Below are 17,275 nucleotides of genomic sequence, written 5' to 3'. Positions count from 1 at the left end.
GTGGAGAAAAGGGAAACCTCCTGGGATTGTAAATTGGTACAGACACCATGGAACACAGAATGGAGATGCCACAAAAAGTTAAAAATAGAACTATCTGTGACCCAGCAATTCCACTTCTAGGTATTTATCCAAAGAAATCCAAAACACTAATTCAAAAAGATATATGCACCCCATGATCATTGCAGCATTGTTTACAATAGCCAAGATATAGAGCTACCTCGGTGCCCATCAATAAATGAATGGATAAAGAAAACGTGATATATATATATATATATATATATATATATATATATATATACACACATATATATATATATACACACACACACATATATATACACACACACACATACATACATACACACACACACACACACACAATGGAATATTACTCAGCCATAAAAAGAATGAAATCTTGTCATTTGTGACAACATGCATGGAGCTAGAGAATATTATTTTAAGTGAAATAAATCAGACAGAGAAAGACAAATACCATATGATTTCACTTATATCTGGAATCTAAAAAAACAGAACAAATGAGCAAACAAAACAAAACAGAAACAAACTCATAGATACAGAGAACAAACGGAGGGTTGCCGGAAGAAGGGGGTGGGGAGACGAATGCAAAAGAGGAAGAGGATGAAGAAGCACAAATTTCCAGTCATAAAATAACTCAGCATAAGGAAATAGTCCACAATATCATAACAATGTACGATGACAGACGATTACTAGACTTATTATGGTGATCACTTCATAAGGTATGTAAACATTGAATCATTCTGTGGCACAGCTGAAACCAATACAACATTGCATGTCAACTATAATTAAAAATAAATTTTAAAAATCAATAAGTAAGGTTAGCTATTCTGGTGGGTGTGTAGAGGTACGTTGTTGTGGTTTTACTTTGTATATTCCTGATGACTGATTATGTTAAGCACCTTTTGAGGTGCTTATTGGCCATTTGGAGGTCCTCTCGTGAAGCATTTGTTCAAGTCTTTGCTTATTTGTAAGTTGTTGTCTTTTCCTTGTTGCTACGTAGAAATGTAAAAAAATCAGTCATTAGTCCTTTATCAGACATATGTCTTACAAGTACCATCTCTCAGTCTGTGACTTGCGTTTGGACTCTTAGGTGACTTTTGATGAACAGAAGTTCTTAATGTTAATGAAGTTCAATTTATCTCTTTTTTATGTTAGTGCTTTGTGTGCGCTGTTTAAGAAACATTTGTCAGTCTCAAGGTCATGAAGATATTCTATTATATTTTCTTCCAGGAGCTTTGTGGTTTCGATAATTGTGGGTTTTGAGGTGTAAAAAAAAAAATCATTGAATATGGTTCAGTTTCATATGGTCCATTCTAATACCTTTCACGTTTAGGTCTGATTTCTTAAATTAAGTTTTGTATATGGAGTGAGATGGGATTAAGGTTCATTTTTTTCCCCATATGGGTATCCAGTGTTTCCAGGACCATAGGTTGAGAGGACCATCCTTTCCCTGAGGAATTTGTCACATATCAGATGGCTCATCTTGGGTGGGACTGTCCTGGATTCTCTAGTTTGTTCCATTAGTCAATTTATCTGTCTCTGTGCCAACACCTCACTGTCTTGATTGCTATAGGTTTAAAAAAATTCTAGATATCTGTGATGTAAGGAAGCTCAGTGTTTTCAGAGATGTCTCAGATCTTTCCCATAATCATCAGATGGGAATTATTTGCTTTAGAACAGAGAATCTCAACCATGGATTCTCATTATAATCCTCAGGAGAGGTTCTTCTAAGGATACAGCATTTTCACCCAGGCGTTGTCCTAGACCAACTAAGTCAGAATCTCTTGAGGGATATTCAAGAAATGGATATTTTTAAAGCTCCCAGATGATTCTAATGCGCTCCCAGGTTGAGATGACTGCTTTAGAAGTAGGTTATTCCAAAAGGAAACAGAAACTCAAAGTCACATTTTCTACAGGCATATGATAGTTCACTCACTTTCTTTAAGCTGTGGGATCTTTGTTGTGTGACTCTTGTTGTCAGTTTTCACCTGGAGAACTCCTACTCATCCTTCAGAGCCCAGCTGAAGAGTGTCCCTTCTAGGAAACTGTCCCAAACACTTCAGGTGGGATAAGGTTCCTCTTACCTCCCAGAGCTACCTCGACTTCAGCCTTTACTGAGCTTAGCTGTATCTTTATGTTCTCCTGTGTTCCCACCAGACCTGGGCTCTCGGGATCAGGGTGTAGCTTGGTTATTAATGTGTTCCTAGATCTCTCACAAGCCCGGTATCGGGGAGAGCCAAAGAGCAGCAGTGAGACTGGAAATTCCTTGTTTTCTCTCACTCCTACACATGGCCATGCTTTACAAACATATTCAGGCCACTCGTCAGGCTCAGGCCACTCTCTCTGCAATATCAGCTCACTGTAGTGTCCCCAGACTGGACAATCATCTTTCCCTTCCTAGCCTTTGATGGACACCAGGCCCAAATCCGTGGGCCTCGAGTCTTCCCCTCTGTGAATAGTCAGAGCAACCTCAAGTGTAGACTGTGGCCCCTTGATGAGTGCTGGTTGGGGACTGGCCTTCCTGTAGCTGGCTCCTTGCTGCTGCCCACTCACACCCTCCCTTGCAAAGCCACCTCAATTGATGCAAGTCTGTAAGGACTCTTCTCCCTGACAGGAATGGGCAACTCCTTACTGAAATTTCGTGCCTGGCCAGGCCTGGCTTCCAGACCACCTGTGGTTACCCTCCGCTGTGGCCTCCCAGTCTCTGTGGGAGCTCAGACGTCCCCGGGGCAGCCTCCTGTCTGTCACTCAGTGGTCATCCCTCCTGGGCCTCTCCCCATGCACCTCATGTGGGAGGTTTCCCTGCAGCAGAGTCTGTCTGGGACAAGCCAGTGGGTGTGGCCCACAGACTCCCACAGGCCTCACCCTGTCATTAGCAGGCAGTGTTTTCCCCTCCTAAACCAGGGCATAGGCCTGGATTCTGGGTCAGTGTCTGCTGGCTGGCTCTCAGCTTCCAGCATGATGGAACTGCTGCCCGCCCCTCAGGCTGTCCTTGTGTCAGGGTCGTGTTCCCATCTGCACCCATTAGTGAACAGAGCCAGACAGGGTGGCCTCTCGCCTCATCTGGTCACATGGTGTTATCTGACCTGACACATTCCAACAGACAGGCCTGCCTCCCTGGGTGAGGGAAAGTAGCCACTCAGGCTCCTTCAGTGCACTTCCTGATTCTGGCAGCTCTGGGCCCCACATCCCCAAGGCCTGGCTGGTCTGGTCTGGTCTTTGAGTGAGTCAGGACGCGGCTGAACCACGCCTGGGAAAAACCAATTTCACCTCTGCTCAGAAAGGCTTCACTGGGGCGTCTGCTTTATATAGCTTTGGGGATGAGAGTCATGACTGCTAAAAACAACATCCCACAGGAAGGAGACACGCGGTCCACAAGTCTTGGTGCTGTGGTCACACAACACCTGCTGTGACATGGCAGTACACAGGAAGGAATATTTAATGATGTTTCTGCTCGGTAGAGGTCTTCAGAGGAAGCCCAAGTGAAAGCAGGTCCACTGGACCCATGGCTCTCCCATCCCAGGACCAGTGGGTTTGACCATCACCGCTCCTCTCTCTGATAAACCTGAAGATAAGAATTTCATTTTATTTTTAATGTTTTAAAAATTAGTTCTCAACTCATATCTGTTCCTTAAAGGAAACTCTGAAAACACAGAAGAGTAAAGGGGGGGAAATCAATCATGGTCTCATTATTTCACACAACAAATATGCAATTGGAAAACAATTTGTAATTTTCTTGAATGATCACAAGCTTGGATGTGAATTTTTTTATCCCTATCACCCCTAACAGAAACTATGCATTTAACTGTCTATTCATTTCTTTTTGGTTCTATTCCCCAAAAGGACTCCATGTGAGCTAAGGTAATTGAACTGATAACTGTAGAGTATTTGAAAAATAGCAAAAGAAAGACATGAAGTATAAAGGGAAGGACCCCAAGAAAGCCAGCTATCAACCTTTTCCGTAGATGGCAGTGGTGATGTTTGTGTTGAATATTTAATGTCAGGAGTACGGGCTGAATTACCTGCATAAAACCCCAGGTTCCAGACCCACAATGATTGGCAAACACACTAGTTGCAAAAGATATAATAGGACTTCCTTAGAGAAGCCACCACCCAGCGGGTATGATCTGAATATCACCCGGCTGCCTGGGTAGCAAGGAGAAGTCTCCGGGGAGGTGGTGTGGCCATTGCTCTCGAGCTTCCATCACCTGACCACTTAAGCCAGCTAATTTTATTGACCTCAGTCTATTTTTCCAAGCGGCCATGGAAGTATAACCAATAAAACAAGAAAAGCAGATCCACTTGGCTGGCTCCGTGGATTTCTCCTGAATGTACTGTGAGTATGGTATCTTTCCTCTGTAGAGGTCTAGTGCTTCTTTTCTATTCCACGGTGAAATTTGTTTCAGATGTGAAAGGAAGCAGTCCAGTCCCAGGGTGGGTTCTTGAAGAAAACCCTGGAGGATTTCAATCTGGGAAAGCCTTTTTCGGAAGTAAGGCCCTGATTCATTTTCATGGATGTCTAATGACCTCCAGTGCTTTTCTAGAGAAGAATTCTTGGCAAGTGTGGGGATGGGGTTGTCTTGGGAGATAGGGGGGTCCTTCCAACTGAGGTCTTCCCCTTTGGTTCTGGCAGGGTCAGCCTTATCTATGAGTGTCGGTGTATCTTAGCTCTCCCTGAGGGCAGAGGCTGTATCCATCAATTTACTATTTCATGAAGAAAGTGAGGCCAGGCAGCCTCTTTTCACGTACTTTTTGCAGAATTGCCTTAGTGTATTGGATTCCCACTCTGAATCATCAAAATGCATGCTGTGACCTCAGGTAGCTCCTTTAGCCACTCTGGGCCTCGGTTTCCCCTTTACAGTACGAGTGGCCCTGAAGCTGATGGTTGTCCAACCTTTCCAACCCACATGGTTCCTCATCCCAGCACGAAGTCCTGAAGGCAGAAGGAACAGGCCAGGCAAAGAGCTGCAAAGTGCTTGAGGTCGTGGAGAAGCCTGTGGGGCTGGTTGTGGGCACCACCTCTCAGACACAGCTTCGTGTCTGGGTTCCGAAGGAGGCTGTGGGTCACTCAGCAGCAGCCCAGACCACTCTTTGGCATGGTTCAGAGCCCCAGTGTCTGGCACAGAGGGAAGACCTAAAATATATCTTTTTTGTTTTAAATTTTTTATTGGGGAATATTGGGGAGCAGTGTGTTTCTCCAGGGCCCATCAGCTCCAAGTCACTGTCTTTCAGTCTAGTTGTGGAGAGCACAGCTCAGCTCCAAGTCCAGTCACCATTTTCAATCTTAGTTGCAAGGACCACAGCCCACCATCCCATGTGGGAATTGAACCGGTAATCTTGTTGTTAAGAGCTCGTGCTCTAACCAACTGAGCCATCCGGCCGCCCCTTTGCCTCTCCAGGAGCTCAGCGGCAGCTTATTGTCTTCAATCTAGTTGTGGAGAGCGCAGCTCACTGGCCCCTGTGGGAATCGAACTGGCAACCCTGTTGTTCAGAGCTCATGATCTAACCAATTGGGTCATCCAGCTGCTCCTCAAAATATTTCTTAAAGAAACGAAGTCAGACATCTCCAGAGCAAATTTAGAGGTGAGGTGATGGACTTGTGTTCCATCTTCTTTGTTTCCCAGGAAGGAGAATCCAGTGTATTGCAATGGTCATTAGATTTCTTTTATGGATCTACTCTCACTTCCACCAGGGAAAGGAAGGTGTGTTTTACCATCACTTAGTTGTAACTTGCTTTAAAAGATAATAACTTCTAATATGTCTATAGAGATCTCCTCTTAAAACACTACTGATCCCTTAGGATATGTGGACCACAGAGCATGCCTGGGACATGTCCTCAAGTCCAGGGCTTTGGTGCTGGCCTTTTGGGAGGCCAGAGGGCATCATCGGGACCCCTCACATCCCAAGGAGGACACTGAGTCTCTCCAAGTACTGTGCACTCTGTGGGGAACTCTGGAAAGGACCGGAGGAGAGCTGTGGTCTCAGAGGCCTGGGGTCCTCAGGGCAGGACGCTTGTGTCCAGCCAGGGCAGGAAGAGGCCCCTTCGTGAATGGGGACATTCTGGTTGGCTGACGTTGGTTCGTGAGGGTTCCACCCATGTGGTTGGGAGCTCATCCAAAGCATCCTAAATTTTTTGTCTCATTGGCTTGTGGATGGACACCACATTGGCTTTTTCTTCCAGTCAGTTCAACCACGAGGATGAGAGACAGCCCAGCAAACTGTCACAAGAGAGGTGAGCCGGGGAGTGCTCTGCCCTCTAAAGTAAAGGATTCCAAACCACTCAGCATTGTTTCTTTTGTATCCCGAGTGTGCTCCTTTTGTTGGTGTGTTGTTTCTCCTAACTACTGATGATAACAAGTGTGAAAGTACTTCACAAAATTATAAATATTATTGTTGTTAAATGTGTCATCGCATCTCTCTATCCCCACCCCCCTATTATTTTGATTGGCTGATCCCAATTACTAAGCTTATCAGGATGGTGTGGGAGGTGAAAGCAGGCTGGCTGCCCTGTGTGGGAGCCCTCCCACGGGTCACCTCCTCCGTGGGCAGGTCTTAGGCACCTGCGCTCTCATCCAGAGGGTTCCTGGTTTATACCTAGCATGTACCTGGTTTGGGTGAATGACTTCTGAGTTAGTGCCATGCTATTTTACCTGTTCATAAGAGAAGAAACTATTTTCCCACATTAATGGGGAACGTGGGGCCAGGACAGTCAGAGAAGAATTGAAGTACTAATTCTAGCTTTATCTTCCCCACATGTACCCCACAGGGCTCAGATTCTGTCTTGTTCTTTTTCTTCTTCATTTTGTTCACTTATTTTATCTAGAGTGAAAACCAGTCTCTCTCTCTCCAAAATAAAAACCAAAAATGAATTGCTCAACTTGAGCAATCTATCAACTTACTGGGAAATAACCAGTCACTCAGTTTAAATAGACAAAAATGAGCCGACTCCGGCATCTGGGACTGGTACCCATCTGACAAGTTTGGGTCAGTTTAGGGTCTGTGATGACAGATGGAAAGGCCCAGAAATAGAGCTGATGTGGGCTATTTTAGGAGGGAGAAAGGCGGCTGTCAGCAGTCAGTGGGACTAGGCAGGAGGCTGTGGGGACCACTGCGACACAGGCATATAAAGGTTGGGGGCAGTTGAGACCTGGCAGGGTGCAGACTGTGTCCCAAGGGGTGCAAGCTGCGAGCTGATGAGCAGCATCCAGTGCAGAGGAGGCCAAAGTATTACCCGCCCCCATTTACTAGATGAAAGTACCGAGGCTCTGAAGGGTAAAGAGGCTTGTTCCGTGCCACCTAACATGTAAGCAGGATAACACCAATATCCAGACTTCTGATTTCGTAATCAGTTCTTGTTCCCGAAACTTGACGAGGTAGAAAAAACTTACAGGAGTCACTGACTGGGCATCACTGTAAAACTCGTGTGTGTGTGTGTGTGTGTGTGTGTGTGTGTGTGTGTGTGTGTGCTGTCTGTGCCAGAAAATGTTTCTGGGATGGAGATTCTAGTCATTTGGCCCCCTGCTCCATGTTCCGGCCTGCAGGTTGCTCACTGGCTCTGCATCTCACCTGGCTGATAAACCTATGGCTGAGAATGTTCTCTGAGCTCCTTGGCCGAAGTGTTTAAACATCTTCACTCCTAGGCATTGGGAAAGCCGGGGAGGAAGGAGCTGAGAAAGGCCGTGGTTCCAGGTAACATCTAGCCTTGGCCTGACTCCCAGGGAGAGGGCTTGGAGCATGAAGCTCATGGCAGCATTGAGACAGTGAGGCAAGAGGATTGGCTTCCAGAGGGGATCAGCCAGGTAGTGGCGGTGGTCTGGGGTATAACTTCCTGGATCAGTTAACTCCTATCAGCCAACGACAGTTTTCTGGAGTGGGGAGGGCAGCTGTGCGCTGTCAGCAACCAACCCTCACAGCACCACCAGCCTAGGGGAACTGAGCCTGGCACCAACAGGGTGCACTGAAGCGAAATCCTAGTGCCTGTCATGGAGGAGGCTTTTTAAGGTTGGCTGAATGGGAGGGAAAAGGAATACCTGCACAGGGCTTCCTTGTATGTAAGATAGGGGCAATGGGGTTCTTTTGTTCTTTTTTCCACTAACCTCAGATCTACCACTCAACAGGACCATCTCCAAGGAAAATGAACCCCATGCTGGGCCTGGGCCTGCTTCTGGCTGGCCTCCTCACTGCGGAAGGTCTTCTGAAGCCCAACTTCTCTCCAAAGAATCATGGAGCTATGAGCCAGACCCAAGAGAGGAAGGGCAGGACGCAAGCCCGGGAGCTCGCAAGGCGGAATATGGACTTTGGCTTCAAGCTGTACAGGAAGATGGCCTCCACTGGCCACAGCAAGAACATCTTCTTCTCCCCCATGAGCATCTCTACAGCCTTCTCCATGCTGTGTCTGGGTGCCCAGGACTCCACGCTGGCCGAGATTAAAAATGCCTTCAACTTCAAAAATATACTGGATAAAGACCTTCATGAGGGCTTCCATTACCTTATCTGCAGGCTGAACCAGTGGAACCAGAACCTCAAGCTGAGCTTTGGGAACAGCTTGTTCATTGATCAGAGGCTGCGGCCAGAAGAGAAGTTTCTGACAGATAGCAAGAACCTGTACAATGCAGACATCATCCCTACCAACTTCCAGAACTTGGAAAATACTCAGAAGCAGATCAATGACTATGTCATTCAGAAAACCCAGGGAAAAATCGATAAACTGATCGAGAATATAGATCCTGGCACTGTGATGATCCTTGGAAATTATGTTTTCCTTCAAGGTAAGGCTTGGAAAAGGACATGCTGAGATGGTAAGGTAAAATGGCTGGTAGACTTGAATTTAAAACTGAGTAGGCCACTTGCTTGCTCGGTGACATTGAATTCATAAGTAATTTCTCAGAGCCTCACTTTTCCTATCTGCAAAATGAGTACCTTGACATGTAACTCATAGGGCAATTATTGGGATTCAAAGTGAAAATGAATGTGAAATGAACTTTGTGAAGTCTAAATTATTCTCCATATATGCCTTTTCATTATTACTGATTATACCAACACAAAACTGGTTGTAGAGGTTGCAGTGACATTCTTTGCCTCATTTCTTAGATGAGGAAAATAAAATTCAGAGAGACAGAGTAATTGACTTACTCAGTTACAAAGCCAGTCAATGAAAGAACTAATATCCACTTTTTTTGGCCCGAGGACTATGCACTTTCCATCACTCCAACCAGAGGCCCAGAATGGTGATGATATTGATGATGATGGTGATGGTGATCACTTTGGTGGGGGCCTTGGTCTCTTATCTGAACTTGTAGATTCCCAAGTCTGAAGGTGAGAGACTGAAAAGAAAGTGGAAGAGTATTCCCAAATCCAAGCACCATCCCCCTGACCATACACACCTACTCACACACCATGGGCACACACAAAGGTTGGCCAACATAGGCGAGAATCAGAAGCCAAAAGCCCTCAGGCCAGGCAAGAGTACTGCTGGGTTATCAGCAACATGGTTCTGAATACGGAAATTCCGCTATCCCAAAATCCGCAGGAGAATGATGGCAATAGAAGAAAAAAAAAAAGAGTGACAATGGTAGATTGAAATCTCAGTCCTCCCAAAGCAGAGGGAGAAAGGAGAATCTGGAATTTCCCAAAGTCGCTACGCCCCCTAGATCACAAGAACAATGGTGACAATAACGCCAATGATGACCAGCACCCATTCGACACTCACTATACACAGTTATTAAGCTGTGCTGCCTTTTCCCAGACTCACAGCAGTCCTATTAGGTGCCCATCAATATCCCTATTCTGCAGATAAGGACACTGGAGCCCAGGGAGGTTAAGACTCAAGGTTATCCTTCTAAAACAGTAACGCTAGAATTGGAACTCAGGGACTTGGCCCTCAGAAGCCTATCCTGAGGGCTCTGAGGGTAGTGAGTTTGAAAAGACCTAGGCCTGAGTTTATGCCTAATGGCATCGAAGAGTCTAAAGGATAGAAAAGGAAGGGTCCAAACACCCAGGTTTGCGAGTCCACTGCTCTTCAGCCTATTCCATCATTTTTCTTAGTCCCACGTGAGACTGGCACCTCCAGGGCTGACTTACAAGAGAGCTGAGAATTTTCACTCACATCAGATCCAAATAGTCCCTGCTAAGTGACTGGGACACAGTCAACAGGCTTGCTCACCCTCAGGAGTACGTGGATTAGGGCAATCTACAGCTCTCTTCTTAGCTCAGTAGCCCTGGTCCTGGCTCCTTTGGGAACTGATAATGAAGCCCCAGGCCACCTCACCAAAAGTCTTTAAGGCATGGCACAAGGGCGGGGCTGCCTGGGGATCTGTCCTGATGTCTCAGAGTATTCAAACCCCTTTCGTTGAATCCATGCGGACAGAGACCAGTGGTTAGCTAGACCCAGTCACCTATTTTCCCTCAGGACACTAATGCCACTTTGTCCTTCTTTAATCTTAAGCCACATGGCAACATGAGTTTGATCCAAAAGCAACTAAAGAGGAAGATTTCATTCTGGATGGAAACAAGACAGTGAAGGTGCCCATGATGTTTCGTGGGGGCATGTATAAAGTTGGCCATGATGACCAGCTTTCCTGCACTATCCTGGAAATGCCCTACAAGAGCAACATCACAGCGACCTTCATTCTTCCCGACAAGGGCAAAATGGAGCAAGTAGAGGAGGCCTTGAGTCTGGACACTTTTGACAGATGGAAAAAATTAGTCATGCGAAGGTAAAGAGGGAGCCTGCTGTATGCAACTTCTTTCTCTTGCTCACTTCCTCCCACTCTCTTTACTTTTTCTACCCCCGATTTACTGAGCTCTTATCCCACCCCCATCACCAAGCTGTTTCTGACAATTTCCCACGGAGCTGCAGTTCTGCGCCAGCCGGCAAGGGTGCTTTGTGCTCCCCTCGCCAAGCCCCTCTGCAACCCCAGAGCTGAGACCACTATAAGGGCACTACTAACCGCACACAGATATCCCTGGGGGTTGTCATCTGCTCTCTGGTTTCAAGAAATGGTCCATACTCCTCCCTTTGTTCCTCCACCCAAGTGTGGAATAGGCCCTGTGAGATTTCCTCAGGCCAGCACAGGCCTTACTGGAGGTTTGGGGATAACAGAACCAAAGTTCCCCACAAGAACCCAGGGATACTTACAGTACATAGAAGTGGCTTCTCATGGAGTCCTAGTGCCGGCTTCTCTTAGGGTCTTCTTCAGAGTGCCCTCCTAGCCAACGCCTGGTCTGTCCCCGGAACCATGCTAGGACTTCTTGCAGCTTCTTGTTCCTTAGGCCAGGCCTCCCTGCCAGAAGGACCATGGGAAGAATTGTTCCTCCCAATGCAAACGAAGTCCTGCCTCTGCAGTCACTTCTGGCCCCAGGATGACAGAGAGTAGTAATGTCTCCCACTCAGGGGAAACTTCGTATCCTCTTTCAGGGGAGTGCTCTTGTCCACGGTTCCCAGAGGGGAAATTGCATTTCACCAGAACATGACAGGCCAACATTCCTACCTTCTGAGCTCACGTGGTCTGGGAGACAACTTGTCAAATCTAGACCGCTCCACTGGTCCTTAATGGGGGAGGGCAGGCAGATGGGCTCTTCCTGTGTGCTCTTTGTGTGGTCCCCTCCAGACCATAAGGCCTAGGCCAGGCTGAGGAGAAAAGTCACCCTTTCCCCAGGGGAAGTGACCAAGCCAGCAGGCACACACCTAAAAGACACGGGCCCAGCACACTTGAGGATGTAGGCTGTGGATGGCTGCAGCCTGGGTTCTGCACTGAAGATTCCTGCTTTGTATGTGCATAATTAGAAGCCGCCTGTGGTGATTCCCCAGAGGAAAGGCTCAGTTTTCCCAAAAGCAAATCAAAATCTCCACCTGGAGGAGGCATACATTGCTGGTGACTTTGAAACATCCATTCCCTGTTAAAACTTTCCAGGTCCATTCCTCGCCTGAGTACCCATCACTCCTTTACATATTTCCTGTGATATGAAGCCACCTTCCAGCATCGGCCCCACATTTTTTGCTTTCCCACTTCGACATGAACTAAAGCCGCTCTCCCCATTTACGCACCAGATCCTACCTCCTCTCACTACTCAGGAATGTCACTCGAGAAACTCTTTTCTTTCCTACATCAGCAAATGTGTTTGCTCTCTACTAATCATTTCTGTCAGATCTGAAGATGATGTTATTTCTCCCATCATAAAACAATCTTCTCCTGACCCCACTACTCCCCTATTGCTGTTTTGTTTGGTTTTTTGTTTTGCTCCATTTTGCAGGTAAATACTTTGAAGCAGTTTGCCTCTATTCACTGTCCACAGCTCCTCTCCTCCCATCCTCTCTTAAGCCCACTCCAGTCAGCCTTTTGCATTCACCACCATGGAGACTTCCATCACCAAGGGCACCCATGTGGCTTGTTTCAGACCTTTCTCAACCTGCCAGCAACATCTGACCCAGTGGCTCACCCTACCTTCTTAAGAGGTATTTTTCGCTTGGCTTCCAGGCCCCCACAGTCTCTTGGTTCCTCTCACCTCTCCCTTGTCTTCCAGGTCTCAGAGTTGAGTGGCATGGGACTCACTCCTCGGGCCTCCTTTCCATTGATATACACCGCCTTAGTGCACGCATCAGGCTCAGAGATTTCAATACCACTTGTAGGACCCCAGCTTCCACATGATTCTGTCCCTAGCCTCAGTTCTCCCTCTCAGACTCTGGGGTCACAGATCCGTCTGCTTAGCCAGGATCTCCCCTGGATGATGCCTGGTAAGATCTTTGTCTCAGCGTGTTGGGAACGGACATCCTGTGGAATCTCCTCAAGCTTCTGATCTCCTTCCAGTGACTCCATCCTTCTACTATTGTTGCCCAAGCTAAAAACCGCGGGGCCCTACTCAATCACTCTCTTCTCCCCAGCCCCTCATTCAATCTGTTAGGGGATCCCATTAGCCCCACTTTAAACAATATCTGGAGTCTGATCCCTTCTGGTGATCTCTATGACTCCCAACACCTGGTCTCCAAATGGTCTCCCAGGATCAACTCTTGTCCCCGCCTCCCCCCTGTCCCCGCCCCACCAACAGTATATTCTTCATAAAGCAGACAAAACGATCCTTTTAAACCCTAAGAAGACCATGTCACTGCTCTGTTCAAAACACTACTGTGATTCCCCATTTCACTCAGACAAAAGGGAAAAAAAAGTAACTTTCCTAACTCCTTTGCCTCCTTCACAGTTTGCTCAAATCTTCCCTTTACTCCAGCATTCCTGATTCCTTTAAGGGAATCTGTGTTTTTTTCCACAGCACATACTGCCTTCTTATACACAGACCGCCAGTCTGTGTATCTATGCCACGCTCTGGTTTTGGTTGTGTTGATTTTAGGGCCTGACTGCCCTGCTAACGTATAAGCTCAAGGGTATGGACTTCAGCCTATTTTGTTTGCCCATGCATCTAAGCATCTAGAACAGTGCCTGGCCCAGAGTAGGCACTTAACAAATTCATTTGTTGAATGAATGGATGAATGGAAAGGTATGTTGAAGAGTCACTGGGCCTATTGCTGGTATTTAAAGCCATGACATTGAGTGGAATCCCTTGGGAGGGAGCAAAGATAGCAAAGAGAAGAGAAGCAAACTCTGAGGCTTGGAACATCACAGCGATGAGATGAGCGATGAGGTGGAAGCAACAAAGGGTGAGAGAAGGAGTGGCTGGTGAAGAAAGGGAAAAGCAGGAGGCCACAGACTCGGGTGGGAATGCATCGAGATGGAAACATGCATCACCTTTCTAGTGCTGGCCTCTGACAGTTGGCCATTGGACCCAGCAAGCTGAAGTCGGCGGTGACTCTGGAAGGAGCTGCTTTGGTAGAATGTGGAGGACGAAGACCTGATTGGAGTGGGTTGAGGCAATAATGGGAGGAAGCAGAGATTACTGGTAGGTACAGCTTCTGCTATGAATGAAAGAAACGACAGGGGCTGGAAGCTAGAGGTGACTCAAGGCCAATGGAGATGTGTTTGCTTTTGTTTTTTCAGGATAGGGGCTATTATAGCAGATGGTCTGCTTCTGAGACTGATCAGGTAGACACCATTCATAGATGGTGTGGGAGAAAAAGGAAACATAGGCGGGAATGAAGCTCTTGGACAGGCAAGAAGAAATGGGGTTCAGGGCCAGATGGACAGGAATCCAGGGCTTGCAGGTACCTCACGGAAACATGTCCACAGGTCCTGGGCAGAGAGGCCAAGCCAGGTGCCACCCAAAGAGGATGGGAAGCTGCTGCTAACTCCAGAGCAAGAGGATGGACCCTTGCTGATCACTGACTCTGCTGAGCACCTTACGTGCCTTTCCTGTGGGACTCTTATTGTCCCTGGCTTCTATGATTTTCACCATCACTTTCGCACAAGTGGTTTAAAGAGGTCACAGAGCTCATGAGACACAGAGTGGATGTGAACTCAGCTCTGCCTGGCTTCAGCTCTCGGGTGCTGCCGCCTCTAGCATGAGGCCTGCTGGGGTCAGGAGGGCTCAGGGCCTGGGCATGGCTGAGACTGCAGTGGGGAGACCTTGGTGGCTACAGCTGAAGGGACCCTGAGGCAGCGGAGACTTGAGAACATTTCTGCAATGAGGGCTCTGGAACAGGTTGGATAAGAGGCAGGGGCATAGTCCAGAGTGCACGGGTGTTTCTAAACCAGGATCCTGAGATTAAGGAGCCCCTCCTCATTCTGTGAACACAGAGAAAATCTGAGACCTCTGGGGCTGGGAGGACAAATGTCTCAGTCACTATCTATCCTGGGGCCTTCCCTGGAAAAAGGCAGAACCTTGTTGCTCACCTTTGTCACTTCCCACTTCCCAGGGTTGTAGACGTGTCCTTGCCCAGGTTCTCCATTACTGGTACCTACAACCTGAAGAAGACTCTTTCCCACCTGGGTATCACCAGAATCTTTGAGGAACACGGCGATCTCACCAAGATTGTCCCTAATCGAAGCCTGAAAGTGGGCGAGGTAAGCCTGCCTGTCCCAGGCACTGGCCCAGGGAGCCTTCACACAGCCCCGGGCCAGAGCCGCTGTCACAGCAGCTGTACAAGCCAGGATTCCACCCACCAGGGAGGCTGAGCTCGAATCTAGCTCTGCCCTTACCAGCCATGAGATCCTGGGCGAATCCTGAACCTGCCCAAGCCTCATGATTTCGGTTTTTAAGATTGGGACCAATCTCCTGGTGCTACCAACAATTGGTCAAGGTCCAGAGCATTTATCGAGTCTGGAATGGGTCTAGGTCCGACCCGGACCCTTTCTCAAAGGCTTCACGGGCTTGTTAGGAGCAAATCATAAACATGGTCTACATGATGAAATGATGAGCAAGCAAAGGACCTGTGGTCTCCAGCAACCTGCCTGTTGGGGCAAGCAGAGAGGAAGAGGTGAGTAGGGTTCCCCGATTTAGCAGCTAGGATACAGGGCATCCAGTTAAATTTAAATTTCAGATAAGTGATGACTTTTTTTTTTAGTATAAGACTGTCTCAAATACTTCATGGGATATACTTACGCTAAAAATATTCATTATTTATATGAAATTAAAATTTCGCTGCACATCCTGTATTTTAGCTGGAACCCCACTTTTAGGTTAAGAGGGCAAGGTGGTAGGAAAGATTTCCACAAGCGGAGATGGGTGAGGAGAGAATCTTCCAGTAGGGGGAGCAGCATGGTCAAAGGCTGGGACGTAGCAAAACAAGTCGTGGGTGGTGGGGATTGTCTGCGGCTCTGTGTGCAGGTCACGCCGACCTGGGAGAGATCCAAGTTGCCAAACTGAGTTGTCAGGACTGAATCAGATTTATTCCAGTTTGAAAGAGGAAGAAAAATAGGCTTTCTTAGTAGAGTTGTCTCACTTTTAAGTTTTCCTGCCACAGACTGCCTATAAATATTCCGTGCCAGCTACCCCTTTCCTGTAGGCCTTTATTGAGTTCAATGGCTCGTTTCCTTCTGCAATTAGGTGTGCTGATAGCTATGATTCTCCATGACACCCATGGCTATTGGCCTGCTAGAACACTGTTAGAATGTTGTACACTGGAATGAAATGGGTCACTATTTCGCAGAAGCCCATCCATTTCCCAGATCGATCACCTAGTCACAGATGTTGTTGGTTTTGGGATGGATCTGGGATCCAAGTTGCCTCCAACAGCTGTTCTGGAAACTGGCTCCCTCTTAATCATCCACCAACCATCTACCAGGCAGGCACAGAATGCCACCACCTCCCTTCCATGTCACTGAGGCTCAACAAACACTTGCTGCCATTTTAACCATTGACGCTTCCCTGTAATTCCTAGGAAAGATAGCAAGCGCCACTCCGTCCGCCAGCCTTCCCCCCCACCCCCCATAGCTCATGGTCCCCCTGCATCATTTTGTTTCTTGATGCTGTGCTGCTTGTTCAATATCCTTAGTGATGACATATGACAGCAGAAGCCCCAGGGAGGCTGGCACCAGCTAAGTTACTGCTGTGCTGGGCAACTCGGTGGAGGCGTCTCCCTTTCTGCGCCTCTCATTGTCCTCCGCTCACCCCTGGTCTCTGAGTGGCTCGGCACTGCCCTTTTTCCTGGTTCCCACAGGCGGTGCACAAGGCTAAGCTGAAGATGGATGAGAAGGGCACGGAGGCGGCCGGGGCCTCTGGAATGCAGACGCTGCCCATGGAGATGCCGTTCACCTTCAAGCTGAACAGCTCCTTTCTGCTGGTGATTACAGAGGACATCATGCCGAGCGTGCTCTTCATGGGAAAGATTGCTAATCCTGCTGGGACATAAGGAGGAATTCCAGTTTGCTGCCAACCCCAACCATGGCCTGGGGCTGAAAACGCTTCCACTCCCTGGGACTGAGACCACAGGGACATTCTGATCCAATCCCACGTCACCGTGCGCTCCCAAGACGTCCAAAGAGGCAGCCCTGCTGGCTCTCAGGGCCTCGTGCTTAGCCCCTTCCCTGCTCATTCACAGGCTGGGCTTAGACACCCCACCCACATCCACTTGGCAGGCTGTGATTGCTCTCCCCCTGGCAGGCAGAGGAGTTTTATGATTTAATAAACACCCTCGCAGGTCTGCCGACTGTTGGTACATCATTTGAGGCAGCTGTGAGCGAAGGCGAGCATGTGGCCTGCAGAGTGAGAGGGACCTGGTTCCAGATCTTAGTAACAAAGGGTCTTTGGGAAAGCCACACCCCTGCCCTGAGCATCTAGGTCAGGATTTCTGAGATAAAGACAGTGGTCCTCCCTTCTGGGGTGCTCCGCTGCTTTGGAGAAGTTAGTTCAC

General features: G+C 47.8%; 1 protein-coding gene across 1 annotated transcript; it reads left to right on the top strand.

Moving 5' to 3' along the window:
• The first annotated feature begins 629 nt into the window (after nucleotides 1-629).
• On the top strand, nucleotides 630-17,072 carry SERPINA12 (serpin family A member 12). The gene is made up of 5 exons (XM_081048912.1): nucleotides 630-758; nucleotides 8,157-8,807; nucleotides 10,484-10,754; nucleotides 14,840-14,987; nucleotides 16,583-17,072. The coding sequence occupies exons 2-5, from the start codon at nucleotides 8,174-8,176 to the stop codon at nucleotides 16,772-16,774; spliced, it is 1,245 nt and encodes a 414-aa protein (XP_080905038.1). The 5' UTR covers nucleotides 630-758; nucleotides 8,157-8,173; the 3' UTR covers nucleotides 16,775-17,072.
• Nucleotides 17,073-17,275: the final 203 nt, after the last annotated feature.

The sequence above is a fragment of the Rhinolophus hipposideros genome, assembly GCF_964194185.1.
Source record: "Rhinolophus hipposideros genome assembly, chromosome: 5".
NCBI lineage: Eukaryota > Metazoa > Chordata > Mammalia > Chiroptera > Rhinolophidae > Rhinolophus > Rhinolophus hipposideros.
Note: the sequence above shows the minus strand (reverse complement) of the source record. Positions and strands in the feature narration are given on the sequence as shown.